Source organism: Musa acuminata, chromosome BXJ1-1 (genome assembly GCF_036884655.1).
Source record: "Musa acuminata AAA Group cultivar baxijiao chromosome BXJ1-1, Cavendish_Baxijiao_AAA, whole genome shotgun sequence".
Lineage (NCBI taxonomy): Eukaryota > Viridiplantae > Streptophyta > Magnoliopsida > Zingiberales > Musaceae > Musa > Musa acuminata.
Window position 1 is genome coordinate 216,335 of NC_088327.1, and position 27,741 is coordinate 244,075.

General features: G+C 39.9%; 3 protein-coding genes and 1 pseudogene across 5 annotated transcripts; 1 reads left to right on the forward strand and 3 right to left on the reverse strand.

The window, feature by feature from the left end:
• Positions 1-43: 43 nt before the first annotated feature.
• Positions 44-13,308, forward strand: LOC135654518 (DNA-directed RNA polymerase 2, chloroplastic/mitochondrial-like; annotated as a pseudogene). Its single transcript, XR_010503349.1, has 19 exons — positions 44-1,126; positions 3,221-3,420; positions 3,476-3,628; positions 3,713-3,782; positions 3,971-4,029; positions 4,690-4,807; positions 5,021-5,134; positions 5,294-5,425; positions 5,523-5,939; positions 8,110-8,160; positions 9,546-9,616; positions 10,176-10,260; positions 10,704-10,856; positions 10,964-11,038; positions 11,614-11,703; positions 11,823-11,870; positions 12,004-12,118; positions 12,204-12,307; positions 12,516-13,308. The product of XR_010503349.1 is annotated as a DNA-directed RNA polymerase 2, chloroplastic/mitochondrial-like (transcript).
• Positions 13,309-13,600: 292 nt separating this feature from the next.
• LOC103981245 (transcription factor bHLH137-like) lies at positions 13,601-18,213 on the reverse strand. 2 transcript variants are annotated; one of them, XM_065174609.1, is made up of 8 exons: positions 16,465-18,213; positions 15,123-16,141; positions 14,862-15,053; positions 14,671-14,736; positions 14,502-14,570; positions 14,350-14,421; positions 14,129-14,248; positions 13,601-13,955 (listed from the first exon to the last, which is right to left on the reverse strand). In XM_065174609.1, the coding sequence occupies exons 2-8, from the start codon at positions 15,597-15,599 to the stop codon at positions 13,839-13,841; spliced, it is 1,113 nt and encodes a 370-aa protein (XP_065030681.1). In that variant the 5' UTR covers positions 15,600-16,141; positions 16,465-18,213; the 3' UTR covers positions 13,601-13,838. The 2 variants fall into 2 exon arrangements, with proteins under 2 accessions (XP_065030681.1, XP_065030147.1); XM_065174075.1 differs by having other exon boundaries at positions 14,862-16,141.
• A 141-nt stretch (positions 18,214-18,354) lies between these two features.
• Positions 18,355-21,715, reverse strand: LOC135653357 (uncharacterized). The gene is made up of 4 exons (XM_065175461.1): positions 21,484-21,715; positions 19,293-19,410; positions 18,984-19,215; positions 18,355-18,678 (listed from the first exon to the last, which is right to left on the reverse strand). Exons 1-4 carry the CDS (start codon positions 21,633-21,635, stop codon positions 18,650-18,652), a joined length of 531 nt encoding a protein of 176 aa, XP_065031533.1. The 5' UTR covers positions 21,636-21,715; the 3' UTR covers positions 18,355-18,649.
• Positions 21,716-22,849: 1,134 nt separating this feature from the next.
• Positions 22,850-27,325, reverse strand: LOC135651213 (uncharacterized). Its single transcript, XM_065171441.1, has 6 exons — positions 26,983-27,325; positions 26,515-26,657; positions 25,895-26,038; positions 24,403-24,588; positions 23,991-24,115; positions 22,850-23,213 (listed from the first exon to the last, which is right to left on the reverse strand). The coding sequence occupies exons 1-6, from the start codon at positions 27,185-27,187 to the stop codon at positions 22,988-22,990; spliced, it is 1,029 nt and encodes a 342-aa protein (XP_065027513.1). The 5' UTR covers positions 27,188-27,325; the 3' UTR covers positions 22,850-22,987.
• Between the last annotated feature and the right edge of the window lie 416 nt (positions 27,326-27,741).

The window sequence follows — 27,741 nt, forward strand, 5'->3', positions numbered from 1 at the left end:
AATTGGAAAAGATAGATAAAAAAATATCCATCATCCCAAAGCCCGGAGAAGCAGGCGAGGGTTTAAAGGCGCGCGTCGAAGAAGAAGGCTGTTCCCACCACCTCCGCCAACTCCTTCGTAGTTACATTGGAACCTCTCTCATCTTCCTCCTATCCTCACCCCATACGCACGCTCTGATGTGCAGTAACGCCCCCTTCGTGCTCCGCACCGTCAAATCATCTCCCTTCGTTCCGTGCCCCAATCCCCCCCTCTCGGTCCCTCCTCCAATCCGTCTCCCGATCACCGACACATGCTGCGAGGCGTCGTGAGCGAGGCCGCGTGCTCCTACCGTACAATCAGTTTCTCCGGCCGGTGCACACGGTGGATCCCCTCCGTTTCCAACTTCCTCGGTTCCTCTCGAGACTCGATTGTGTGCGACAAGGATCGGGTGTCGGACCTTGGGAGGCCGATCGGTAATAGGTTCTTGGAAGTTGACTACCGCCAAAACCAGGAATCGTTGCCGTTTTTTCTGTGCGCCACGTCGTCAATTGCTGGTGTTCCGACGGATTTCAGGAGTTTTGCTGGCGTACATGTGGCGGCTTCTTCGACTGATGTAGACGAGGAGACTCCCTCCGCAGGAGACGTACAACGCTTCTTGAATGGGTGGGGCAAGGATGAGGTGAACGAAGATGGTAAAGCACGCGGTAGTTTCAGCGGGTCCCCGCCGGAGAGACGGTTTCAGCACCGTCCCAAGTTGGTGGCTGGAATGTGTGCAAGAAAGTACTACGTGCTTCGTCAGAGACAAATTAAGATAGAGACTGACGCTTGGGAGCAGGCGGCTAAGGAGTACAAGGAACTCTTGACGAATATGTGTGAGCGGAAGTTGGCCCCAAACTTACCGTATGTGAAGTCCTTGTTCTTGGGATGGTTCGAGTCATTGAGGGACCGAATTGCCATGGAGCAGGAGCAGTGCAGGGTTTCAAGATATAAGTCATCACTTGTTCCTTACTTCAATCAGCTTCCTGCAGATATGATGGCGGTGATCACTATGCACAAGACGATGAGTCTTCTGATGACTGGCAGTGAAAATGGAAGTGTTCTTGTTGTTTAGGCTGCATGCAAAATTGGTGATGCCATCGAGCGTGAGGTAGGAAGGATGTTGCTTTGTTATTCAACCACCTGTTACGATAATTTTTTGCATTAACTGGCTAGAATTTTTTGGGCTTTTTAATAAACTTCTTGAACGTTCCTTCCCATATGTAAAATATGTTACCATTCTCTTTTAACTTTATGTTACAAAACATACCTGCAATCTTTTGTGGCTGGACGACCTAGACAACCATTTGACCAGCAAGCGATCAAGCTTAACATCCTCCTAACTTGTCATGTCATTTGATTTGCATATTCTGCTTCGATGTTCGTGCTTGTACCATACATAATTTCTTCTCATTTATCATGGAAGGATCATAGAACCAACAATAAAACAAAATATTTAACAAAATTATTGAAACATTGTTTTAAGGGAACATAACCTGCTGATTTTACTACCAAGATAAATCAAGGAAATTTGGTGGTGTGGGAAAATGTCACTACTACTTAATTAGCCTTTAAACATTAGTAATCCTAAAAAAAAAAAACATTATATGACTGTCATGATCCACCCTGATGGGATAACTAACCTAAACCACTGGTTCAAAATTCTTCAACCTAGGTTAATAGTAGTCGATCCATCAGGCCTTATAAACCGGTTCAACTTTCAATTCTGATGTGAGATTAAACTAGGTTATTACAATCTCTCCCACTTGAGGGCTTGATGTTTTTGTCAAGATCCAACGTAGCGTAGAATCAATCATGCATGTGAGCCCTAGCTTAATGGTGTCTTTATGCTGTGGCGTATCCTCCGACCCCATCCACGGCCCATTCTAGCGTCTCTTCATGCTCAATACTAGATTGGTTTTGATATTAATTATCACGAGCAACCATGACGAGACTATTACGCAAACTTTCTTTGTTGGACTAAACCGGGTGTTGCAAACTCATTATTACACAAGATTATGGAATGGGAAAAAGGATATTCATGTCCAAAAAATTGAGCTGGAAGACAAAATTGGACATACTTGGAGAATCAATTACTCATGCTTATACATGTTACAGAGTGCCCATCGAAAGCATATATTGTTAAGTTATTAAGATATAACATGCGTTTAGGCAGATTTTTCTTTGAAGAAGAAGAGCTAAGATGGATATCTAATAACCTTGGATCAGACTATTATGTTTGAAATTACCTTTAGCAAACATTACTACTGTCCCTATGGAATCCTGGATGAATTTTAGAACTAACAATTGAACATTTTCATAATGGACTTGGTTCCATGGGTAGTGTGTGAGACAAGTATAGTGAATTTACATTAAGGAAACTCTTTAGTATTTTCAGGTTGTTTTTTCTCCATAGAGTAAACAAATATGAACTTCATTCAAATTTCTCACAAGCTACCGTTAGTTAATGTAAGTGTATTTGGTTTCTTCCCATGATATTAGAATGTAAATTCTAATTGTTTATCATTTATGTTTGCCATACAATGTGGTATTTGTACCTTACTGGGATTTGCAAATTTAAACTACTGAGGAATTAGATACTGGTCAGGATGGTATTTACCAATTGGTATTCATGCTATAACTTAAGGTTGATACTTATTGGTCTTACTGGTATTTACCAGTTTGACCGATTACTGGTGTCATAACCTATAGCTCGGTGCTGGTTCATTACCATTAATTCTTAATATATTATTATTTTATCCAATGATGTTGATGGTATAGGATAATCTACCAATCAGTGTACAGTATCATACTTTCTGGTCCGATATGTTTTTGGTAATACTATTAGAACAATGTATGAATTCTTAATTTAAATATTATGACTACAATTCAAACGTAGTAGTATAGGTCATGTACCATATGGTTTATTGATACCATATTGGTTCCATAGGTTACCAAAACTAATGTTGGACCATTATATGGATAATTGATTTAAATCTTCTGACTACAATTTAAAAACTCATGACTGCAACTAAAACCTCATCTGAATTGTCTGGGATTTTCGCCTGAACATTTATGTGCGTAATGGTTGCCAAACTTTGTGCAGTTTGGCACAAAGTTTTATTTTGTCTTCACATTTGGAGATTATCCGTTATTGACGGGTTTCTAGATTCATTTTTGTAACTGTAGTGTGGGATTGAATCAGGGAAGGATTCACAGGTTTATGGAGAAAACTAGGAAAAACAGAGACAAGGATAAGAAAAGTGAAGAAGCTGGTTATACAGTTACCAGAGAGCAAGAATCTTTAAGGAAAAAGGTCTTAAAGTTGATGAAAAAGCAAAAGCCTCACCAAGTACGAAAACTGGTCAGGGGTGAAGATGATTCCAAACCCTGGGGCCAAGGTTTGTGTTCTCGTTACATTTTCTGATGACATTCTTATTTACCTTTCATTGTCATTCAGAAAGTCTTTTTTTAAGGTTGGAAGCTGCTTGATCGAACTCTTACTAGATACAGCTTATATACAATCTCCTGTTAGTCAGTCTCCTGATGGTCCTCCTGATTTTCGGCCTGTGTTCAGGCACTCTTTGAGAACTATCATCACAAAAGAACAACAGTGAGAGATTTCATTCTCTGAATCATGTTTAAATTGTTTCCTTCCTTGCATATACTGATTACTGAATGTAATGTACTACTACAGGAAACTTATTCGGCGCGTTGGGGTTATTGAGTGTGATCCTCTAGTTCGTCAAGGTCTAGATAGAACCTGAGTTCTGTTTTTCATTGTTGATATCTTCATTCTGTTTATGTGTGGGATCCGCTAGTCTGTCAAGGTTTTATTAGGACTTAGGACCATAAGTACACTGAATTTCTTTGTTTATATTGTCTGTCTTCTTTTACGTGTTTTATTCTGTATGAGACACTTCAAACCAGGTCTCAACTTGTTGCTGTTTGGCAGGCAAGACACATGGTTATTCCTGACATGCCAATGTTGATACCTCCAGTAAATTGGAAAAGGTATGTTGTCCCCAATATGCAATTTGTATTCATGAGTTGCTCTATCAGATGATGCATGGTCTTTGGCCCTTTTCAAGTGTCATTGCTACATGATTATTTTATTTATGTAGTCAATGCATCCTTTGTCCATGCTTTTTCTTGTTAATTATTTTTTATTTACTATGAAAGTACATCATAATTTTGATCCATGCTTTCGACCTTTTTGTTAATTATTTAGTCGCTGCATAGTCTTTAGTAAAATGTCAACCTGTTGTAGCATCAACTGGTGCCTTTTAATGGACAGATTTTAGCTCTTTGCCTTTATACCTTTATAAGATACTTCTTGGTTGCATGAGCTAATGCAATAGTAGATGCACATTTATACACGAACTAACTAGCTTCAGGTTTATAGTAGTATTTATTTCTGCATACAGAGGGTTGAGATGAGATCTATGGAGTTTGGCATCTGATTACACTGTTCTAAGGGATCTGATGTTTATCACTCATTCATTTGATTTTTTATTTATAGAATGGTTCTCATTAGGTATTAGTCATCTTTTATATGTAGTTAATCCAGATTAGTTTGATGTTCTATTTGTCCGAAAGATTCTTTAATCTGTCCAATGATCCTTTCTTAACATAGTTCTGTTTTATTTAGTGTCATCACTATGTCCTTGACAGCTATGACAGAGGAGCATATTTGTTTCTTCCGTCTTATATAATGCGGACACATGGATCAAGACAACAACGAGAGGCTGTTAGAAGGGCACCAAGAGAGCTGATGCAAGCCATTTTTGAGGTTTTCTGTATCTATTTTTGCATTACCAGGAAATATTGAGCATGAATTCTGTTGAGTTTAATTCCAATAAAGCAATTTTATTATTTGTAATGAGATATACATTCTAACTTCTAGTTTTTTGTGGTTGTATGATTTCACTGTTCTTAGCTGGCTCATATTTGTTTGGTAATTTTCTTTGGTCATACTTACATCAACAAAGTATCTGCTAATCAGGCACTGGATACACTAGGCAATACCAAATGGAGGGTTAATAAAAGGGTGTTAAGCATTGTAGACAGAATATGGTCGAGTGGAGGACGTCTTCCTGATTTGGTTGATCATGAAGATGTGAGTTGAACTTTTATTTGTTGTCTGATTCTTGATATCTTAAATACTTTTAATTGATGGTTTATAAGAGATCATTTATAAATTTGTCATCAGTTGGGCCTACATTGTGGCATGATACTTCATTCATCTCTCTCATTAATCTAAATTTCTGCTTTTCAGATTCCTCTGCCTGAGAAGCCTGAAACAGATGATGAAGCTGAACTAATGAAATGGAAGTGGAAACTGAAATCTGTAAAGAAGGAAAATAGTGAAAAACATTCTCAGCATTGTGATGTGGAACTTAAACTTTCTGTATGGTGTTTCATCACCATGTTATCATCTTATTAGTATTATTGGATTTGATTTCTTTGTGCAAAATCTAATGCTTCCAGTTATCACCTGAGATCAGGTAGCTAGAAAAATGAAAGAAGAGGAGGGATTCTACTACCCACACAATGTTGACTTTAGAGGCCGTGCATATCCCATGCATCCCTACCTAAATCATCTTGGTTCAGATTTATGCCGAGGAGTGTTGGAGTTTGCAGAGGGACGGCCACTGGGAAAATCTGGTTTACACTGGTTAAAGATACATCTGGCAAATTTATATGTTGGTGGTGTGGACAAGTTATCACATGATGCTCGAATAGCATTTACTGAGAATCACTTGGAGGATATATTTGACTCTGCAGATAGGCCTCTTGAAGGAAGGCGTTGGTGGTTAGGTTCTGAAGATCCCTTTCAATGCTTAGCAGTTTGTATTAATCTTGCTGAGGCATTAAGGAGCTCCTCAGCAGAGACTACAATTTCACATGTTCCAGTGCATCAGGTGATTTAAGATTTTTTATAGTACTTTCTTGTTTATTTCTTCTTCATCATCCAACTGTACTAAATCAGTTGGAAGCCTTCTGATCACTTTTGACACTTTACTTGTATGACTCTTTTTTTAAGTATGATGCGGCATGGGAAGTTGGATAATTTGGCATAGAAAACTTAGAGCCCCGTTTCATGCCGATTGGCCATAGAGGTCACCAGTCGGACCAGTAGGAGTACATACTGGTTGTATCATGTGTCCATACATTGATACGTGCTAGTGTTATGATAGAAGGGGCAAAAAATGACGTGACATTCAAGAAAACCATATTTTTGGTGATAATTAAGTGAAATATCCGTCAAGAACAAGTTCCCTTGTTTTTTAATTATAACAAATAAGCATATCTTGTGAAGTAAATATCGTAGACTGTATATTTTCCTCCTTGAAATATGAGGTATAAGATGTTAGAATGCAATGATTTGATAATACTTCATTGCTTTGATGTTGTGATCACCAGCAATGATTGAACCATCAACTCTCAAGTTATGGTGCTTACAGGTTTTACATTTTTTACCATGTTAAGGCTTGGTGTGCATTGGCATAAAGATCCATCATGCTGGTGGATTTAGTTGTAGGTGACTAAGATGTAGCAGGAAATAATGCATCAATATCATTATGTAACTTGTGAATGCCTATCTTAAATAAAGTCATTGACATTGCTAGCTAATACAACAAAAAGGGCATTGTACCACAAGTATCATGATTCGATTTGATAAGACTGTTGACTCAATAACTTGGAAGAATTAAAACTATGTGACTCAAAAAACACTTTTAAGTGCAATTAAGTCCTATAAATCAACACAAATGTCCGCTGATGTTTGATATGGGACGAATTGGGTATCCCAAATTAAAGGTTTGATGTCCTCAACAAGTCTTAAAACCTAAAGCATACTTAGAATCATATCCGATTTGGCTATGTGAGGTTCATGGCCCAGCCAATGGTTGTTCTATACTGGCCCCCTTCCATGGATAACTCTTTCTTAGGTGGGCTTACTTACCAAACACACATAGATTAGACTTGTTTTGTTTCATGTGGTTTAAGCTCAAGTTAATGATGGTAGAAATAGAATCATATTGTAGTAGTCTCGTTTTGTTTCATGGCTTACTTACCATCACAATCATTCTTTCAATTCTGATGCTGGATGAATCATGACACCATAACAGTCTAATTTAGGAACCCATGTTTCCTAGGTGGGCTAACCACACATGCATAAATTAAGCTCGTTTTGTTTCATGTAGTATAAAAATTTTCTCAAGTCAATGGTGGTAGAACTATCTAGCTCTGTATACTATCATGACATCATAGAGTCTGATTTAGGAGCCAATGATACACAAAACTTAACATGTGAAAAAGTCCAAAATAAACTCCATGTTCTTGGTATTTCTTACATGTTCAACCTACAAATTTGTTGAAACTGTGCTGAAGCTATTAAGATACTTGGAGAGTAATAGTAATGCACAAGAAGGCCTGGGTGAGAATCTGGTTAAATTTGATACCACTTCGTATCTAGTTTCACAATATCCTTAGTGATGCTCCAACTTGGACCAGTGAAGATCCATATCATATAGGTGATTCATTCTCCCGTATTTTGTTGTTGATGTTTGGATAATTTGCATGAACATGAGTTTGTTTGAAGCAGATAGTGACACCAATCTGTTCGAAGGTTTGTCAGTAAAGTGATATTATTAGAGTGCCAGGCATAAGAAGTTGGGTCTTGACACCAATTGAAAGAGAAATTAAAATTTCCTCCATGTTACACAAAACTTAAATTTGAATATTATGTGGTAGTGCCGTAGTGGTACTTCTGTAAACTAATAGTGTCACTAAATACGATGATGAAGGAAATAGTTAGAAACTGTATTCTGCGGTCGATCATTTGAGAATGTCTTGGGTTTACATTGCTGATATCATTAACCCTTTGCCAATAACATTGATGTGGTCTTAATTTTATGTGATACAGAAAGATGCAAGAAATACAAATAAAATCTTTCTGAACTGGCACAATATTCTTATTGTGTATTGTTTGAAATTAATTCTTAATTTTGATGATTTATCAATAACAATTTTTGTTCTTGTTGTAAATTTGATATTATGACTAGTAGCCATTTAACTTCTAATTTGCAGGATGGGTCATGCAATGGTCTACAACACTATGCAGCTCTAGGAAGAGACAAGGTGCTAATTTTCCTTATTGTTTGCTTTTTGAATTCCAATCTTACCCTCACGGGAGATTGTCGCCATATTGTGTATTACTAAAATAATTTAGTGATTCAAGGAGAGGGTCCTAAGTGGCCAGATTATGTTTTGTTATTACAAATAATTAAGTGAATCAATAGGAGAGGGGAACCTGAGTGTGTGATAATTTTCTTCTAATTTCATGACTACATGCATGGGTTGCCTTTGAACCTCTTTACATAGACATACAATTATATCTCTGGTTCGAAGTATTTGCTTACCAATTGAACTTGAGAGTTGAGACATCCCTTGAGGAGGTTCCATTAACTACCTATAATCACCTCTGTATTTCTTTGACTGTTCAATAGGACACAAGAATATGTAAATGAACTATTTGTTTAGTTTTTAATGCTTGCTTCAGTTACAGGATTTGTGTCTCTCAATTTTCTTAACATATTCCAGCTTCTTGTTTTGCTCTTGATTTGTGTCATCTAGGAGTATGCATAACTGCAAAACTGGGTTTGTTATGGTTCAGATGTTATGAAATTATTGATTTTCTTTGGTGTGAGATTAGGGAAGTAATAATTTCAGTTAAAATTTAAAATCTGGTCAAACCAAAATGACTGAATGTTGTATGATTATATTGTATACAACTATACATTCTCATGATTGTTTAATATTTTGAGTAAGCAGATCCACAATGTAATACCCCATTATATAAAAGTTGCATTTTCCTCCACTTCCTGGGAATATATCATCAGAATAAAAAAGAACCAATCCATGTGCAAATGTAGCAGGATTCGCTTAATATAAATGCAAAACTTGATAGCTGATATAGGGTCATTGACACATGACTAATGCCAAGGTACAATATGGTGCTTTCGTACACCAACCAAAGCTTTAAATTTGATGACATCTTTGATGTTGATAACATGCCAATACAGTACAATTCAGATACAGAAATGCCGGTAATGTAACTATCATGAAGGATTTTGTACCAATCTACATATCTAGCACTGTTTTGCATGTTCCTTGTTTGACATCTATATTTGAATCTAAAGCACAGCACAAATATGTCATGATTGCATCAATTTGGGTCTTCCATCTTGTGCTCTTTATGGATTCTTTTACTTTGATCCCTCTGTTCTTCCTTTACAGATCTTTCTTAATGTGCTTATGTATTCTCAACTATCATCTCAAATGAATTTTAATATTATCCTTTCTGAACTGGACTAACATTTTGTTAGCGTTCATGAATCGATAGCCATGTATAAAGTTAATATTATCTACAAAGATCTCTTTTATTAAGTTTTTTTGTGCATGGGCTTTAGCCCTTTTTTAATTTTAAATTATTCTTTTTATCTTTTAAACTGTTGCATTGTCAGTTGGGGGCCATCTCTGTGAATCTAATTGCCGGAGAAAAGCCTGCAGATGTATACTCGGAAATAGCGGCTAGGTACGTCATTGTCTATTGCAGTAACCTATATCAACTGTTGGCCCTAGGAGTGTCACTTCCACTAGTCATAATGTACAAGCTATTTGTTGTCTTATCATTTGACAAATAACTTTGCAATTTATCATTTTATGTTTAAAAATGGTAAGTGTTGGTCTCACACTAAGATTGCTTCTTTGTGTCACAACATCCGTGGTTGCAGGGGCAAGGCACCATATATTGTTCTTTCTCAGGGATCCATCTTAGTGGGAGCTTTAGGCATTGGGTTGCTCTTTTTTTTATCTATGTCCAAAATAAATGTAGAGAAGTCTTTGTTTCATGTACTCTTTTTGGTTTAATCGTATTCTCTCTTATGACTGGTGATGTTTGATCGTCAAGCTTCCACCTAAACCCTTTGTAGTGCTCTGACCATATGCATACTACAAGCATTTTAAAGGAACGGAATCCAATTTCAATCTATTGTTTGCTTTGGACCTGATATTTTTTGGATGTGCTAGTTATCTTTCTTTCACTCTAATCATTGTCCAGGCAAAATTATCTTGGTTACGAATTTTTAATGCAGAGTTCTTGGTATCATGCGAAGAGATGCAGACAAGGACCCTACTGTCAATCGAGATGCTTTACGTGCTAGGCTATTAGTTGATCAGGTTAACATATTACTTGCTCTTCTTCTCGCTTTTGGATCAGTTGAACTTGACTATTGTTGGGTGAATAGAATTGTCATGCCCTCCAATAAGATGACCTTAGGTGAAGTTTAAGTTTGGCATTTGGTGGTTTTTTGTTTCAACATACACTGATGCATGAAGCCAAATGGTCTTGTAGCTAGATCAAAATTATTGATCTCGTTGCAAAATTACATCATTTGCAGAAAATTTCATTAGTTTTTTACATAATAAAAGTTAATTTTGAAGAGGAAAGATGTTTCTCTGGTAATTGATATTTAGATCATACATTTAAAATTGAATCTGCATCAACTTGTTTTATTGATGAATGCTGAAACTACGAAAATTGTTAAATATCTTCTCTATATTAACAATGCAAAATACATTGGGTGCTCATTGAGAATTTTTTGGTCTCAATGTGAAAAAAGGTGGACAGGAAGTTGGTTAAGCAGACTGTCATGACATCAGTTTATGGTGTCACATACGTTGGGGCCCGTGAGCAAATCAATAGAAGATTAAAGGAACGGGGTTTGATTGCTGATGACACAGAACTATTTGGTGCATCATGTTATGCTGCCAAAGTAAGGCAGATTACATTTAAAATTTTCATTTGTGTCTGTCTTCTAGGTGTACTTGTTTAGACTTGAGAGAAATATGTCTGACTGAACGATTTAAACTGTTTGAACAGACCATGTTGACTGCATTAGGGGAGATGTTTCAGGCTGCACGGAGTATTATGAACTGGCTTGGTGACTGTGCTAAGGTGTGTTTCGTTCAGTTTGATGTGTATTCTATAAGATACAGGCTCCATAAGGTAATCCTGAAATGATTTCTAAAGGGGTTTCTTTTAATGCTTTATTTTGGTATATAGCATGATTTTCATCAAAGCATACCTAGTCTGTGAAAGGAGTAGAGGTCGTCAGAGACAGATAAAGAAAATTTAAAAGGCATAATGCAGTGCAGCAATGATGGTATGCCATCCAGTTGTACATCTTCGGTAGAAAGTTTCAACTTTGGTTACATATTTGATTAGATTATGGTGCAAGAATATAAATACTACGCTGTAATAAAGCTGTATTGTATAATATTTGTCAAGTGTGCTATATGTTCTCCTTCCAGGTTACATAGAGGAAGTTGAGTGGTAAAATAAGCAGTCGGAGGAGTGGGGATAATTTGTAAAAGAAGTGGACAATTGGACCTTAGTATTACTCATGTTATATGAAAATCAGCCGCAGTCTCCATACCATGCTTGGTTAGTCAGACATTTTGTTCATTTTCCACCCAAATCAACTTGCCTGTGATGATATGGTTAAAGAAGTAAGTCTGCATTTTCAACAGGTGATTGCTTCAGAAAATCATCCTGTAAGGTGGACTACCCCTATTGGACTTCCAGTGGTTCAACCTTACCGAAAATTGGAAAATCATCTGGCAAGCTTTTGGCAAAGCCAGTATGTTTTACTTACTCTTCCGTTAGGAATCTCTTTCCCTGTGTTTGTCCCTTTCTCCCTTTCTTGACCAAAAAATATATTTGCTCATCACTCTTGCAGGTGAGAACTTCCCTTCGAGTATTGACCTTAAAACGGGAAACTGAAAAGGTATCTTGATACTTTCTGTTTGAACCAATTTGTTTTTTAACACGTTGAGTCTAAAACCTTAGGATGAATCATCATGATATTATATGGGGAGCTAATGTTTTTGGTGTCTAAACCTGTCTATTTAGTTTTTCAGGTCTCTGTCAGGAGACAGAGAACAGCTTTGCCCCCAAACTTTGTGCATTCTCTTGACGGTTCCCACATGATGATGACTGCAGTTGCCTGTAAAAGAGCCGGATTGAACTTTGCAGGTGCTGGTTCAATTTTGGGTACTGGTTCCATTTATGTTAAGCCACTCGGATGCATTTGCGTCTTATCATTCCATCTATATTGCAGGCGTCCATGATTCATACTGGACCCGTGCTTGTGATGTGGATCAGATGAACCGAATTCTTCGTGAGAAGTTTGTAGAACTCTACGAGAGACCTATATTGGAAGAGGTAATGTTTGTTACCCTATGCTAACTAAACCATATTGGATTAGTCTAGTCCAAAATAAATGATCTGGAATATATGTATGTATAAACATAAGACTTGTATAGCCAAGTGCTGCCAACTCTTTGGTTTTCAGTATAGTTTATTGCCTGTTTAGAAAGTGCATAGCGATTATATTCATACCGTTACTAATACCTGCCGATACATTTTACAGTTACTGGAGAGCTGTCAGCAGTCCTTCCCCACCCTAAATTTCCCACCATTGCCAGAACGAGGAGATTTCAACCTTCAAGACGTCCTGGAATCACCATATTCCTTCAACTGACATGGCACTATTTTCGTTGCCATTCAACCTCCAATTTGCTGCCTTATTTTCTTGTGGGCGGCTTGGTGTACGTAAGTCTACATCCTCGGTCTCTTGGGCAATGTCGAAGCTAACGCTTGCGCTGTGGGTGCAGCAGCATTAACGATCAGCAAAAGCTTCAGTGTGGATGCAACAGGAGTCGCTTCCATGTAAGTAAACATAATATGCGTGTGATCCTGTCTTAGATTTACCAAGAGACAGCTCTCCTGTGCGGTTTCTGGGAATAGGGGATGATTGGTCATGAGCTTTTGCTGCTCAACATGGTCGTATAATGCTAGTGTGTTATTGTTTGGGCTGAGACTGGCCAGGTGATGTCGGGGATCGACAGAAACAGGAGAGTGTTGTCAGTTTCAAGATAGGTGTGATGTGATGGAGGAGACCGAGCTAAGTGTGGATGATGAACAAGTTCAAGTTCATGCCGGGGAAGCCAGTGTGGCCATGTCGGGGATCTCCTAGGGAAAGATACTCTTAATCCAATTCTGTAACATGAGGCCCCCAAAGGAAGGCAAACTTGCTCGTCTTCCTTGCATAATTTGTGAGGACCCTTTGGAAGCAAGTATTACAAAGAACAACTAGTGAACATTTATTTTTGTATATATATATATATATAGCAGCGATCAATTCTTGGAGAATTGTGTTGTAAGATGTCGAGTCTGTATGTCAATTCGTCAATGCTAGATTGGTATAGATTTGGTAAATTTAAGCAAATGAGTCGATAGATGGTTTTTTAAAAGAAAAATGAAATCATATGTATTACGTTTAGTAATTTTTTATCGAACAAAGAGGTACTGAAGAGAGAGAGGTTGGCATCTGAGAACACGTTGTTAGTACAATAATGATCTCCCCCCTGTTAGTACAAGAACAAAGGGTCGTAACACATCAAAACCCAGCAAGGACGAGCTGCCCCCTCCTGTTTGGTGTACACACGGCAGGCATCTTCAAACAGTTCACTCATAAGTATCGATTGCCTACATTCATTCAATTCATACAACAGGGGATGCTGTCACCGGCGGCTTGCATCCATCCTTCTTCGACACATCTTCAAAGTCACACAAGCACACAGTAACAATTGCTTTTACCAGCATTAGGAGGAAGCTTGAAACCAAACATGAGCGAGTGTCGGATGTCAGCTCAAAAATTGGGCAATAAGGCATTCGTCGCATGCAGTCCTGCCTACATGGTGAAATCATCACAAGGCTTCCCACCATCATCTTGAGCATTGATGGGCGGACAAGTACCGCGCGTCAGCTTCATGGCAGCGCTGAGTTCTTCCTCCCAGGAACCCTGCATCTGTAGATAACAACAACCAAAACCATTGAAGCTTGGCATTACGGAAGACAGGTATAACCGATGCTCGGCATTATTAGCAGATAATGTGCTGCAAAACAGGCAGGCACTTATGATGGGGTGGTGAATACGAATGCCTGCCTGCCTGCATGCATCCCAAGGGATCGAGGGATTACCATGCTACAGATCCCACCCGGAACCACATACTGTTGAGATGATGGGTGTAGCTGTGGATGTATCATCATCATCTCCTGCGGCAATCCAGCTGCTGACAAAGTGTCATCGCAGGAATGCATCTGTCGGTGATAGGCAGAAGCAAGCACCGATTACTGCTAATCGTTTCGCCGATGATGACGATGCCTATGCCTGCCTGCAGAGAAAGAGTAATGTCACGTACCTCTTTTGCAACAAGCCCTTCCATGGCGTAGTTGTGTTCAGCATTGACAGCCGCAAGCTTCATCGAGAGGAACTGCACGGGAGAGACGGATGAATGAATACGAAGCATCCATCCGAGGAATCACAGGTAGCAGCAGCGTCGTAGCATAATACCTCAACTTGCTGTTGAAGTGACTGAACATAGTTTATGATCTCATCCAGCATCACTGCTTTCCCTGTGACCTGAGTTCATAAAAAGATCAATCAGCTTTCGATCAAAGTTTTGGGGGGGGGGGGGGGATGCGTTTGTGCCGCCACCAAATATCCTCCGAGACTGACTCACTTTGCTGCAGCCGGGAACGAGGTTTTGCAGATACTTCATCCTTTCGCTTATCCTTTCTCTTCGCAACTGCAATAGCATGATTCGACCAAATTTCTCAAGTACGGGAAGAACATGGTGAATCTTTCTTTCTTTCTTTCTTTCTTTCTTTCTTTCTTTCTTTCTTTCTTTCTTTCTACACAAATCCATCTTACTCTTTCTGCGATGCTGTGGCTGTTGGTTGCTTGTCCACGCCGAGCTCTGACGTGAACGTAATCCTCCTTGGGCATCTCCGAGCCATCGTCGACGTGTTTCGGCTCTTGTTTTTGTTTGGCTTCGGTGCCCTCTGCTGCGTTCCTCGACGATGATCGTGGCCATCTTCGTGCTCGCTCACCCCTTTCCTTGTCCTGGAGCAGGTGGTGTTCGTGAATGATTACGAGCGTCGGGACAGCGGAACCAAACAAGGAGCGGCTCACCGGATCGATGGTTTTTCTCTTCTTTGCGCCGAGATCACTCGGACACGACTCCCCTGGTGCACCTGCTGAAGCGGTGCGTGTTTCTTGGCTACCTCCGGTGAGATGGGCGCTTGCTTTGTTCCTCTGGTTCTTGATTGGACTCCCACTCGTCGATTCATGGTCCAGAGGGAGCGGGAGCGATGCATCTTTGGCTTCGGATACGGTCAGCGTGATCTTCTGAAGCTGAGATCCTATGACATCCCTGGAGATATCAGCGCAAGGAGCCACCACCGGTTGAGACGAAGCGAAGGAGTTGATGATGCCGCTGAAGTGGCCACCGGCGTGCGAAAACATGGCAGCCCGTTCGACGAAGGCGGAATCAGAGGGGAAGAACAGCCCCCTGGCGGACATGACCACTGGTTTTCCAATCGGAATGCGGTTGACGAAGCTCGTGGTGAGGTTCTCATCGGAAGCCATAGGAACGAAGGAATCGAACATGGGAATCGAAGGACAGGGAAATATTTGGATGCTGGGAAGGGTGGTTCAGGCGATCAGCAGTCGTCCTCACGGGATGGAGTCGACCCTTTCTCACTCATCTCCATCTCTTTTATCCTAATCATCCAGCGGATGAGAGTCGGAAAGCAAACAAAGTAGGGCGAGATTGGATCTCCTCGTTCAAAATCTAGTCTTGATGGCGTTCGAGAGATGCGGCCTCAGCTGCAAACACTGGCAGGGAGGTGACACGGATGGCATGGATGCATGAGATGGGAGAGAGAGAGAGACAGAGACAGAGACAGAGACAGTGAGTGTGTAATGGGTCAAAAGAGAATGACAAGCTAAACAGGAACGAAGGAGCTTCTCTTATGTAGCAGAACCAGAGGGACAAGCGAGAAGAGGACAAGGTGGTATGTGTGGATAGTGGTTCCAAGACACTTGACATAACATCACGCAAGAAGAGGAGGCAGATATGAGTGGGAACCAAATCCAGAGCACTGCTAAGCTCAGCTCAGCTCACCAAACGCAGAGTTGAGAAGAGAATCCTGAAAAGGCACAAAACCAGGTTAGAAGGCAGTGATGCAGATTCCCATAGCCCATCACCAGTCTACAATAGGAACAGAGGAAGAAGATTTCACGGAAGCGAACGCCGGAGTTACTGTTACCATCAGACCAAAGATCCAAAGACAAGAATCCAAAGAGTTCCTACGACCACAAAGATCTCTGGAATAGTGCAGAGGGCAAGAAAGCGAGTTGCAAGGAAGAGAAGAAAAGACAAGACCGATACTATCGAGTCTCGTTCTCTTAGCTAATCAGAGGAGGCGGCATCGGTTTCAGAGAGAACTGGAGAGACATCGAGAGGTCACACCTTTTCCCATGGCGGTCTCCCTCAGGCCTCAGGCTCTGGTGACCAAGTCCACGGCCAGGCGGAGCAGTGAGGGGTGGGGAAGCGAAACGATGCGATGCCCTCTGGAGATTCCTCCTACGTCCGACGATCACGAAGAAGCCTTTTTCTCCCAACGAAGCAACTGTTGCAAGTGTGAACTTTCTACAGTTGAGTCGGCCTCTCGCCTCCTCGTGTCTTCTTCTGCTCAGTGAGCTCTCCTTATGCGTGCAGAGCAAACACTGCTGCCAACTTTGGGACGCATACAGACACGAAGCGCTTTGTCAAGGGTACCACCAAGAGACGGAAAAGAGATTTGGAGATCCATATAAGAAAGAGAGAGGGAGAGAGAGAGAGAGAGAGAGGGTGTGTGTGTGGGTGAGCGCAAGAGCTAAAGCTTGGCTGCATTTATAGCTCAGGGTAGAGAGAGAGAGAGAGAATCGATGCAATGATGCCAAGAAGCAGGCAGCCCTTTCTTCTTCCTCCCATTATGCAACGCAATGATGCCACCATTATGTCTGCAACTCATTCCAAATCCTAACATCACATGCTCTTCGTTCGTTTCATGCACGCCATTTTCCATCCCCTCGTTAGGTCACGGATCTTCTACGACACTTGACATACTTGGTTAATTTTCGTGGATCAGTAAGATCACAGGCGTGTTTAGGGCACGACCGCATGTGTGTTCTTCGACGTTTGGAGCCCTCACCGTCGCTCGTACGAAGTTACATCGTTCGTACCGCTCGAAACATAGTACAACGTTGACTTGACACTGTGGCAACACCATAGTCCCTCCCTGTTTGAGAATAATTTCCTGACTTCTCTCTCTTGTTCGGCAGATGCATCCGAGTCTCCTCCACACCCAAAACAATCCCAAGTCGTGACGATGATGAACTAAGTTCCGGATTTGCAAGAAATCTGTGGTCAGCATCAGTGTAATTGAGAACGAGGGGGAGGGAGGCATCATTCGGTGTTTAGAAGCAGATCTCTGTTATCGGGGGGCGATGATGGATGGCGGTGAAATCATGGGCATCTCAATCAGCTGTGGCTGTGGCTGTGGCTGTGGCTGTGGCTGTGGCGGTGGAATTCCCTCTCCCCTCTCCCCTCTCCCCTCTCCCCTCTCCCTGGAGACACGCAACTTACGACGAGGCTACATGTACCAAAGATTCCTCTGCCGGTGGTCGTAGCTCTCATCAGCAGGCATGCTGGCGACAGATGTCAGACAAAAGTCAGCAGAGGATTCGAAGCTTTCCCATCATCCGCACTGGAAGAAGAATAATATTTGGGGTCACTCGCACCCCTCCTCAATGTTCCTACCTGCCGAGTAGCATTGAGGATGTTTTCCTCCTTTGCGCTACTCGTCGTAAATGCTTGTCGGTGAAGAAGAACTCTGTTTTGCTTTGGGGGTTCAAAGATGATGCGCTGCTTGCTTTCGTTGCCGTTCCCCAACACCTCCTCATGGATTCATCTGCATACGCATCATCTACAAGAAAATGATCGAGAGGCATCATCATCATCTATCCGTGCGGTGCCACACCACCATGTGCTGCTTCGACTGCGGGAATAGAGTTAGCAATCAAATGTATCATACGACCTGTCGATTCCTACGGTTGGTTGGTTGGTTGGTTGGTTGGTTTATTCGGTCCCACAAGTCTGTGTCTGTGGTAATACAAGAGAGAAGAAAGAATCACATGGGAAATGGCATCAGACCGATGCTGGTTAGGGAGGGAAGAAGCACTTGGAAAGAAGACAATAGTGAAATGGGGTGGGTAATCTTTGGACATCAACAGCCGACACAGAACAAACAAAAATTGATGGATCACAAATCGATCGAGTCGGCTGATCAGAGCTCGACAACATTTGCATAGACTGCTGTTGGATCATGCTTTGAATATCAATCCCAACATGATAAAACCCGAAAGTGCCATCATTAGACAGACATTAACAGCCATGTCCAGACACAAATTTCTGCAACCACAGTATGTCCAGCAAAGAAAATTGTACTCTTACCATTCGACAAAAAAAATAATACCCTATTGGCAAAAGCAAGAAAGTAGAGAGAACGGTCACAAGCACACGGCAGAGCAGCAATTTCGGTGAAAAATATAGCAGCAACATCTCCTTGATGACCACAAACAGCCTTCCCATCTCCTTCCTTTCGACGCAATATCTAAGCTTTTACCCGTACCACAAACGAACCTGTTGTCGGTCAAAAACCAAAAAGTTATTCGTTACGCATTCCATTACTGAGAAAACCAGAATCCCTATCATCGGCATGTTTAGCCGTGTGATGCATTTATTTCTCTATTCTGCATGCAAAAACTTGGACTGAGTTAACTGGTCTACCAGAACTATGGAAGTCCCGGGTTGTTGATTTGGTGCTTAACCCGCCAGAAATTTTTTCCCCAAAGAAACATCTCTTGTGATGACATGGGGTTAGCTTATCACCTGGAATATAACCTACGTGAAATGCTTTATCTTACGGAAAAAAAAAAGAGACTTACATGCAGGAAGGTTGGATATATCGGCGGAAACGGCACAGGGAATTCCCAAATTCGATAGGGCTCCCCTTATGATTCCACATGGGAAATATAGATGCATGCTTGTGGCCTCAGCAGCTTTGTTTTCGGGTGTCACAACTGAAGAGTCCTGAGATGCTTCACTGATATCCAATGATGGATCAATTGATACACGCGTAAGCCAACGGAATCTATTATCTTGCAGCACAAAGGTTCCCTGCACAATGTCAATATGATGTTATTAAATTACCAAAGAGACGTTTCCCAGATTCTTAATCTTCCTTAATATATTACTCTGTGGTTGGTCTTCAGGTTATCAATCTGCTTCTTGAACAGCTCCGACCAGAAATCCTTGCATATAAATTTGATGGCCTCTAGATGATCGCTGAATCGAGGGCGCTCCACAGTGTACCTGCACAAAGACAATGAGTGCACAGTAGAACATGAAACCCCTCGGGCTGAAATGTACCACATGAAAAATCAGAACATCAATGTCAGAATTAGAATAGCGAAAACCTTTATTTCATGATACTATCTCAATACAATACAAAATCCCATGCTAACTAGAAACAATGATGGCTTGCAAAAATCATTGCTTTGATGTACAGTGAGTTACTGTTGTCATATGGTATTGAATTGAAGGTATATTCCATGCTTATGATGTTCGGACAACCTTGGATAAGCAAATTGTTTATCAATTTACAAGGACCTTGTGTCGTACTGGACTGACCAACACATATATTGCCAGCATGTTACCAGCATAGAGTATGTTGCCCATAATCAAATCATGGCCGCATAAATATGCAGTAGAGTCAATTCTAGCACAGTTAACAAATTACCATGCTTGTATGGAGTATATTCACCGTGTATATGATTCAAGTAACAATTAATCAAAAGTCATGCAAGTACCTTGGTCATGTGTGTTCAGGCCAAACATGAGACTGCAATTCATACTCAATTAGCTGATTAAACCAAGGTTATAAAGCTAGGTTTTAGCACTTGGATGTTAGCTCAATCAACACAAGTACAAAGAAGTTCTAACTTCTAACTTAATTATCAGAAATATAGTCTTAATCAATCATGGTTCACATTATTTAGGAATTCATATGATCTTCTGGCACTGCTGCTTAAATTGGCAGCAAAGGCCCTGCCACCATGAGTTTATTCGGATGAGAAACCACTAGTTTACTGTGTAACTTACTTGCACTACTATGGATGACTTGAAGTTAAAGAGTGTCTTAATGTAGCATGAACCCTATTATGAAACAGCGATCTCATGTACGATTTCTGCAACTTGGCTGGGATCCCATCTATTGTCTCTTATTTCTTACCATCTTCACCTTTAGCAATAAGCTGTTCCCAATAGATTTTAAATCAGTTCAATAGAAGTTTATTTCTTCATATTAAATAATTTTTTACTTGATAAGACTTGTCAAAAATAAGTTCTAGTCTGACAGATTGGGACCTCACTCAGTGATCTCCAGACAATGATAATATCTTACTGAAAACACGCATGGGATGTTCATAGCCGAGTGATGTACATTATTGGGATGTTCACATGTAGTGGTTCGTTGGCGATGAATGCGGAAACACACTTCAAAATTTTCAAGAATTCAACCCATTAAGTTCACACACAAATTTCCAACATAAAAAAAATTCTCGCTAGGCACATGATTAAGATGGATTTATCTCCAAGATAACAATCAAACCTGTAAACTAACAAGGGCATCCAGCTGCAGCTTAAACTGAAAGAAAATAAATTCTAGAAAATGGTTATCTAGCAAAAGAACATTTCTATTATATCAAAAGACGAGCTACTAAGGATAGCCTTGGACTCTACTCTTTGCTATGACCATCAGAAATATAAAGATGAAAGTTCACAAAATTATAATGCAGGGATGCTGAGAATGTGCACTGGCAACAATCGCAATCGATGGCCAGGTTTGGAACAAATAGAATAATCATCAACCGTAACTCAATCTAATACGGAAGATATTAAATTATCCGTTCCCCACAAAGTGGGATCTCCGTCCCATTTCCCTATTTCTGGTTTCTATAGTTTCGTTCTAAACTGACAAAAAAGACTAACACGAATAATCCTCAATTGGGATCTACAGTCAAAAGGAAGCAATAAGGGCCAATAAGAACCATCATAGTAAATTTCTAAATATTCCCAACAAATCCAAATCAGGCCCAGTTGCAAATGCAGCGGAATCTAGAATCCATGCTACAGATCCTCGGGTGGTTAACCATCAAGGCTACAGCTTCCAGTCAAATTCCAAATGCCAATTTTATCCCATACTTGCTTGAATTGCAACTATCTCAACAATCTTCCTGAAAAGAACGTTCTCGAACCCTAGTTTGCGGTGAAGTTTTACCCGATCAATACAAGACTAACAGGGCCAGGAAGCCCGCGCATGAAAAGATCTGAAGAGAGAGAATGGGATGCAGGCAGAAGAGAAAGGGGGGAAAGGCGGAGGGCAACCTCTCGATGAGCTGGTGGCCGACCTGGTACCCGATCGCCTCGATCCGGCGGGCGGCGAGCTCCGGCTTGGTGGCGTAGAACCGCTTGCAGTAAGCCGACACCATCTCGATGATCACGCCGTCGATGCAGCTCTCTGCCACCTCCCTTCCCATCCTCTCTCTTTCTCCCCTTCTTCGCCTTTTATCCCCTCTCTCTAATTTCTCCTCTGTGATGAGGAATCAATCGCCGGCGAGAACCATTTTCAACTGTGCCCTTTGCCCCATACTTAGCGGGAGCTTCCAATGAGACAATGACACGTGTAGACGTTCGCACTTAATCCTTCTCTTTATATATATATATATATATATATATACACACGCGCGCGCGCGAATATTTTATTATGTTTCTTTTTCGATGAACGTTAATTGAACCAACACTATAAGCGATATCATAATATATCTTTTGGGTTATCATTGTTCATAGGCTACTATAATATTATATTTTTAAACTTGTAACTAGTTTGATCCAAGTTAGGAGTTCGTTTAGATTATGTATAGTGTTTTTCTTGTGATGATCAAAACACTAGAAATATATATTTGTGATAGAACAAAACACTATAACAGATGAAAGTTGTTCATATTTGCTTGCTACCTATAGTTAAAACCGACGAGAGTATATCACAAAGAAAAGAAAAAGAAAAAGAGAAATAATAACATTACTCGAAGGAGGAGGGAGAAGAATGCCAGCACTCACTCACCTTTTAGACTGGTTAAAATCTTATCTTGTTCGATGATGATAGGAAACAGAACAATCGGATCGGAGAATCTGGTTCTATTGAATGCTGGTTTGAGGGATCCCTGTAGAGCAACTGGAGCTGTTTGGCACATCATGGGACGGATGCACAGAGCAGTTGGTATATTACTCACACAAACTAATGCAACAACTTGCAACATTGTCTTCTCGAACACAGAAATCTATGCTTTGTTAAAACTGCAATAGGAAAAAAGAAATAAAGAACTTTAGCTTTGAAGAATAACCTGAAAACATCTGATTTGTTTGCTAAATAAGATATTAGAATCACAAGCAAAGGTGCTCCGATGCTCATCAAAATCACCTATTTTGCATGTACCGCCTTCCAGGTACTTTGTATGGCGGCACCTTGTGCTCACAAACCACCAGGAAATGAGAGATTACTCATTTAGATACTTCCAAACCCAGAGGAAGAAAGAACAACATGGAAAAGAAACTAATAGAACATCAACACACACAAGCATAATTGCACAAGACAATCTCATAAAAATGTTGCTCATGGGCACATGCTGGTCATCCAATGTGCAAACATGTAAAGCAGGAACATGGGCACAAGACAATCTTATAACGCACTTGCTGAACGACTCAAATTTAATAATTTATATTGAAGATAGAAGGCCGAATATGGGCTGTCCATCAATATGTAAATCGTTATCTCATTAAAGCAACTAATGACAAATTACAAAGTCTGACCCATCAACCAATTTCTCGTGTCTTAAGATGAGTATTTTGATATGAGCTTGTCGACATGAACGATTATATCATCAATCTTCGGCCGCACTGCTGGTTGAGGCTGTAACATCCATACTATAAACTGATGAAGACTCTCGGGGTAAGGAGGATCCGGCCCAGATGGCCATTTTATCTGTGCATTCATAACAGCTAACTGTAGGCTCCCTCCTGATTCACCAATTGCATATTCAAATGGCGATGCTCCATACCTGTCAAAAACCAATAGAAGATATCAACGATTTTAAATAACAGTAAGAAGAAATGATTTTCTCTCGATCAGTGGAATTTTGTGCATAGAATTTCATTTCCCTTAAAGAACATGCATACATGGTTTGGCAAAGGTTTGAATATTTGCACCATGAGACTTACTAGGCAAAGCCACACAGAACATACATAGATCTTCTGATAGGGAAACACTCGGCAACAGTTTACTTGGGAGTCCTTCACAGGAACTAGTAAATCAACTCTACCATCGTATGCTTCTCAAAAACAATCAGGCTTCAACAAACTACAACTCACAAGACTTCTCTCGTATTCAATTCCCTATATATGGGAAAATAAGTAAAAAAGAAACTAGGACCAAAGAAAAAGCCACTTGACTATACATAAGACCTAATACGATACAAATTCTAGCCATCAACAATTCTAGAATCGATATTAACTTAGACCTCAGAATCAAGGTTTGTAAGAAATTACAACTAGGACTTGACATTAACTTTGATCCGTGTCTGATACATACCCAGCAATCATATTCCGAAATACAGTACTATTTTCATGATATGAATTTGATAATCTTCTTTGGTACAAATATCAGTACTGAGGCAATTTTCATAGGCAAAAATCAGAAGTTAGAACAAATACCATGTGAATCACAAAAAAAGGTATGGGATGTTACCTAACACAAATTAAAGAGAAGCATTGCACGGTGATCAACAAGACAAGTACACAATGTCCAAACATAGCAAGGAAAGGTATAACATTCTCACATTATTGCATATAAAGTACATCCGAGAGACCATATATCAGTCCTCTCATCAATATCAGCATGACTCGGACAGTCCCACAATTCAGGAGCTCGAAAAGGTGCAGAGCAGTGCTCGCTAGCCCAATCCTATGCAATAATTCATCGAATGAGTTAATAACATGTCTAAGACTTCATCAGTTCATGGAACAGCAGTTTTTTTTACGTTAAAGAAATTAATTTAGTAGAAGTTGGAAGTCAGAAGGTCGTAAAACTGCAATCCAGTGCATGAGGCTCCTGTTAATGCAAGGTCTAGGGAGTGATGGTTTCTTCTTTCCATTTTGGACACTTCATTGTTTAGTTTTGATTTACATACAAAAAACATGAATATTTTTAATAAACCAATATTATTCTATAGTAAAAAGATTGACTAATACCTGTAGCTGTAATGCCTCTGACCTTGAACGGATTTCTTTTCTTGCAGGGCGAGCGCTTCCAAAATCCATTAAAATAGCACCAGGTGGTTGTCCCTTCCTATGTGTAATGAGTACATTTCCAGGTTTCACATCATTATGAGCATACGGAGGATCAAAGCTGTGCATGTGCTTAAGACCAGCACAAAGCTGTATATAAACAAAAAGTAGCATGTCATTCTAGAACACATACATGTTCAGAAAGTTAAATCACTAAAAATGTCCTTGAATGGAAGAACAGAAAATGATGCAGGCATGTTCAGATGACAGCTACCTTAAATAAGTACTTCAAATGAACCTATACCAGTACATTCACTACAACAGAAAGTCATAATTTTTATAAAGATAAATCAGTAACAATTCTCTTATCATGAATCTCTTGTATATTTTTACTTAATAGGAATGACCTCTTTACTATTTCTAGCATCTGATTGAGCTGAATCTCAACTCAGAACAGGTTGTCACAAATTTGTCAAGTAGATGCTACAAAGCTTCATCAAGAATGATACTCCAGTCAAAGGAATTTGTTGCATCATGCTCCACTTGACATGATTATAATAATCAAATGTCAAGTGAATGTTAAAATGAATAACAACAGAAAATCAGATGGTAATGCAGATAACTGAAGGCTGAGTTCCAGCAGTGACACTAGATTGTACTTCGGAACTAGGAAGAAAGAAACAACTATCAACTATTGCAAGCAAATTTATCAGCTTCAACAACTACTAAATGCTTTCGGACTATATATAAAGAGGATAACAAGTGCAGGAGAAAAAAACTGAAGTCATATCTAGGTAGAGCTAATCGGTGGGTGCATGAAAATAACTGAAAAAACATTATGAGCACGACAGAAAAATCTGAATCAGAGCAGCAAAGAAAGACAAGACATTTTCAGACACAGTACCCATTGCTTTCAAGCTGATGATTACAATGAAACATGTCCATCATGATCAATCCTTTGTCTTTGACAATAAATTGGCATGACTGATAAGAACATCCTTTATCAAGCAGATTAAAGAATTTTCATTACTCTATTGTCGTCTCATAATGTATATTCCATGGCATTCCATAAAAGATCATAATATTGAACACCATAAAACTTATGTTACCTTCATAGTTTTATTGTTTTCATCTTTATAGCATCAAAAAATTGCAGAGCATTATAAAATTGCTGACAGAACTCCTAAGCATGACAAGGCGACAGCCCCTGTTTGTATATTGTCTCCACTTGGAAATGGAAGTGGCATACCATCTGAACTCATTATGAGCTAAATCATTATAGATATAATACAGAAGGAGCAAACTAATAAACCTAGCACCTTAGAGTTTACTAAGAAAATGTCTGACAAAAAGAAATTAAATAATGAAATTGCAAATCAGTTCTTATAAATTATTAACCTCCACATGGTACGTAAATTCAGAACCACAGAATCTAATACAAGAAGAAATAATGTACCTGTCTGAAAATCTGAAGAACAGTAGTTGTTGTAAAAAATTCCTTCTTTGATTGCATGACTTTGGCTATGTCAAGTAAAGTTCCATCTAGATGAACTGGGAACAATAAGTAAGCTTCATGTTTCCGTGATCCGTCTTGCGTGCCCTATGCACAAATATAAGATAAGTCAATCGGCTCATTTGATGGAAGATTCCAGCATAAATGTAAACAAATACATGTAATCGTCTTTGAGACAAGTTGTCCTTCTTAGTGTTTCACTACCAAAATTCAAGTAATTGTCTCGTATCACTATCGTATGACAATAAAATATACATCTAGTGCTAGGGACTTGTTCACACTTGAAGAGTTTGGCAAGCGTGTGAAGTTTCATTCTAAACCATATTTCACATAATCGCAGTTCTGGTAATGCAATACGTAGTACATGGTGTATCAGTATGATGCTAGAGATTGATTAGATGATCTATAAACCAAAAAGTTTATTTCAATGTAGAAATACGTTCATCCACAGAACAAAATCAATATAATTCGTCCGTGGTATTAAGATAATTTGCAGATCTAGCTAGAGTAACAACACCAGATGCTTCAAACGAGGCAGTTCGACCTAAATACAACTGAAGTACCTTGACAGGAATGACTACATGATCGAGGAGGGGAAGCAAATTAGGATGATTGAACAGGGAGGAGACACGGATCTCCTGCTTAACCAACTCCAACTGCTCCTCTGTTTGTATGATGACTTTCTTCATCGCATATGTTCCATGATCTGAAGAGAAGTAAGAATCAAAATAGAATCAGCCCATACTATGTTCGCCATCAAGACCTTTCGGCGCTAGGAATTGGAGCGGTAGTAAAGCAATTCAAAGAAGCTTGGAAAAGGTTGTTTCCAAAGCATTTGATCAGCCATCGTGCGCCTTACATAAAATTCCGGACGACAAACGAAACAGCAACGCAATTCATCGATACAGATCCAAGGAACGATCGTGACAGGCGAATCTAATGGAACTCAAGATCAATTGGGCGGAATCCAAATCAACATTGGAAAATTTGACAAAAACAAGAGCAGTCCGATCGGATCTAGAGCGGGAGACCTGAGATGTGGGAGGGATCGATGGACTTGTTGCGGGAGAGGCCAGCGGCGCCATCGGCGACGACCTCCTTAACGAGGAAGACGTAGGCGAAGCCGCCCTCGCCGAGCTGCCTGACGATCCGGAAGCGGTTCTCGTTGATCCAAACGTCTCCGCCCCCGTTGACGGCGTCATAGAAGGCGTTCAGACCCGAGAAGGAGCATCCCATGTTGTGTCGCTCACCTCCTCCTTCCCCTCTCCCTCCCACTTTCTTTCTTTCTTTCTTTCTTTTCCTATGGTTTATGAATCTTCGTGTCGGTCGCCTTCCGATTATTGCTCCTCAAGGAGAGGGCATCGTTTCTCCCTCCCTCCCTCCCTCTCTCTCTCTCTCACTCTCTCTCAAACATGCAATCCTATCAAAAAAGAGAATTAACTGTTTTACTCTGTGGAATCAGATTTGTCCTAAAATGTTTCTTAAAAATCATTAGAAATAATGTATATGTCATGAAATTTGGATATATATATATATATATATATATGTCTGAATATTATTAAGATCCTTATGTCATAGCAACTAATATTCATATAAAATATCCAGATTAAACACTTAAAGACTTTTTCTACTTGTGATTGACAAATTTTTTTCTGAAAAATAATAAATAAACAATATTATATATATATATATGTATAATAAATAATAATCTCTGTGTTATTAATCTAATGAGGCCTCCTCGGTTGGGCCTCAAATGGTGGAATATGATACAACAGAATGCACATACGTAC

Coding starts and splice junctions, on each gene's coding strand:
- LOC135651213 (XM_065171441.1), bottom strand. CDS start 27,187: ATGGGATGCTCCTTCTCGGGTCTGAACGCCTTCTATGACGCCGTCAAC. Junction 26,658..26,982: donor CGATCCCTCCCACATCTCAG/GTCTCCCGCTCT, acceptor ACTTCTCTTCAG/ATCATGGAACATATGCGATG. Junction 26,039..26,514: donor ATGTAGTCATTCCTGTCAAG/GTACTTCAGTTG, acceptor ATTTGTGCATAG/GGCACGCAAGACGGATCACG.
- LOC103981245 (XM_065174075.1), bottom strand. CDS start 15,599: ATGTTCGATTCCTTCGTTCCTATGGCTTCCGATGAGAACCTCACCACG. Junction 14,571..14,670: donor TCGTTCCCGGCTGCAGCAAA/GTGAGTCAGTCT, acceptor TTATGAACTCAG/GTCACAGGGAAAGCAGTGAT. Junction 13,956..14,128: donor CGGGTGGGATCTGTAGCATG/GTAATCCCTCGA, acceptor TGTTATCTACAG/ATGCAGGGTTCCTGGGAGGA.
- LOC135653357 (XM_065175461.1), bottom strand. CDS start 21,635: ATGGGAAGGGAGGTGGCAGAGAGCTGCATCGACGGCGTGATCATCGAG. Junction 19,411..21,483: donor GGCCACCAGCTCATCGAGAG/GTTGCCCTCCGC, acceptor GTCTTTGTGCAG/GTACACTGTGGAGCGCCCTC. Junction 19,216..19,292: donor ACCTGAAGACCAACCACAGA/GTAATATATTAA, acceptor GACATTGTGCAG/GGAACCTTTGTGCTGCAAGA.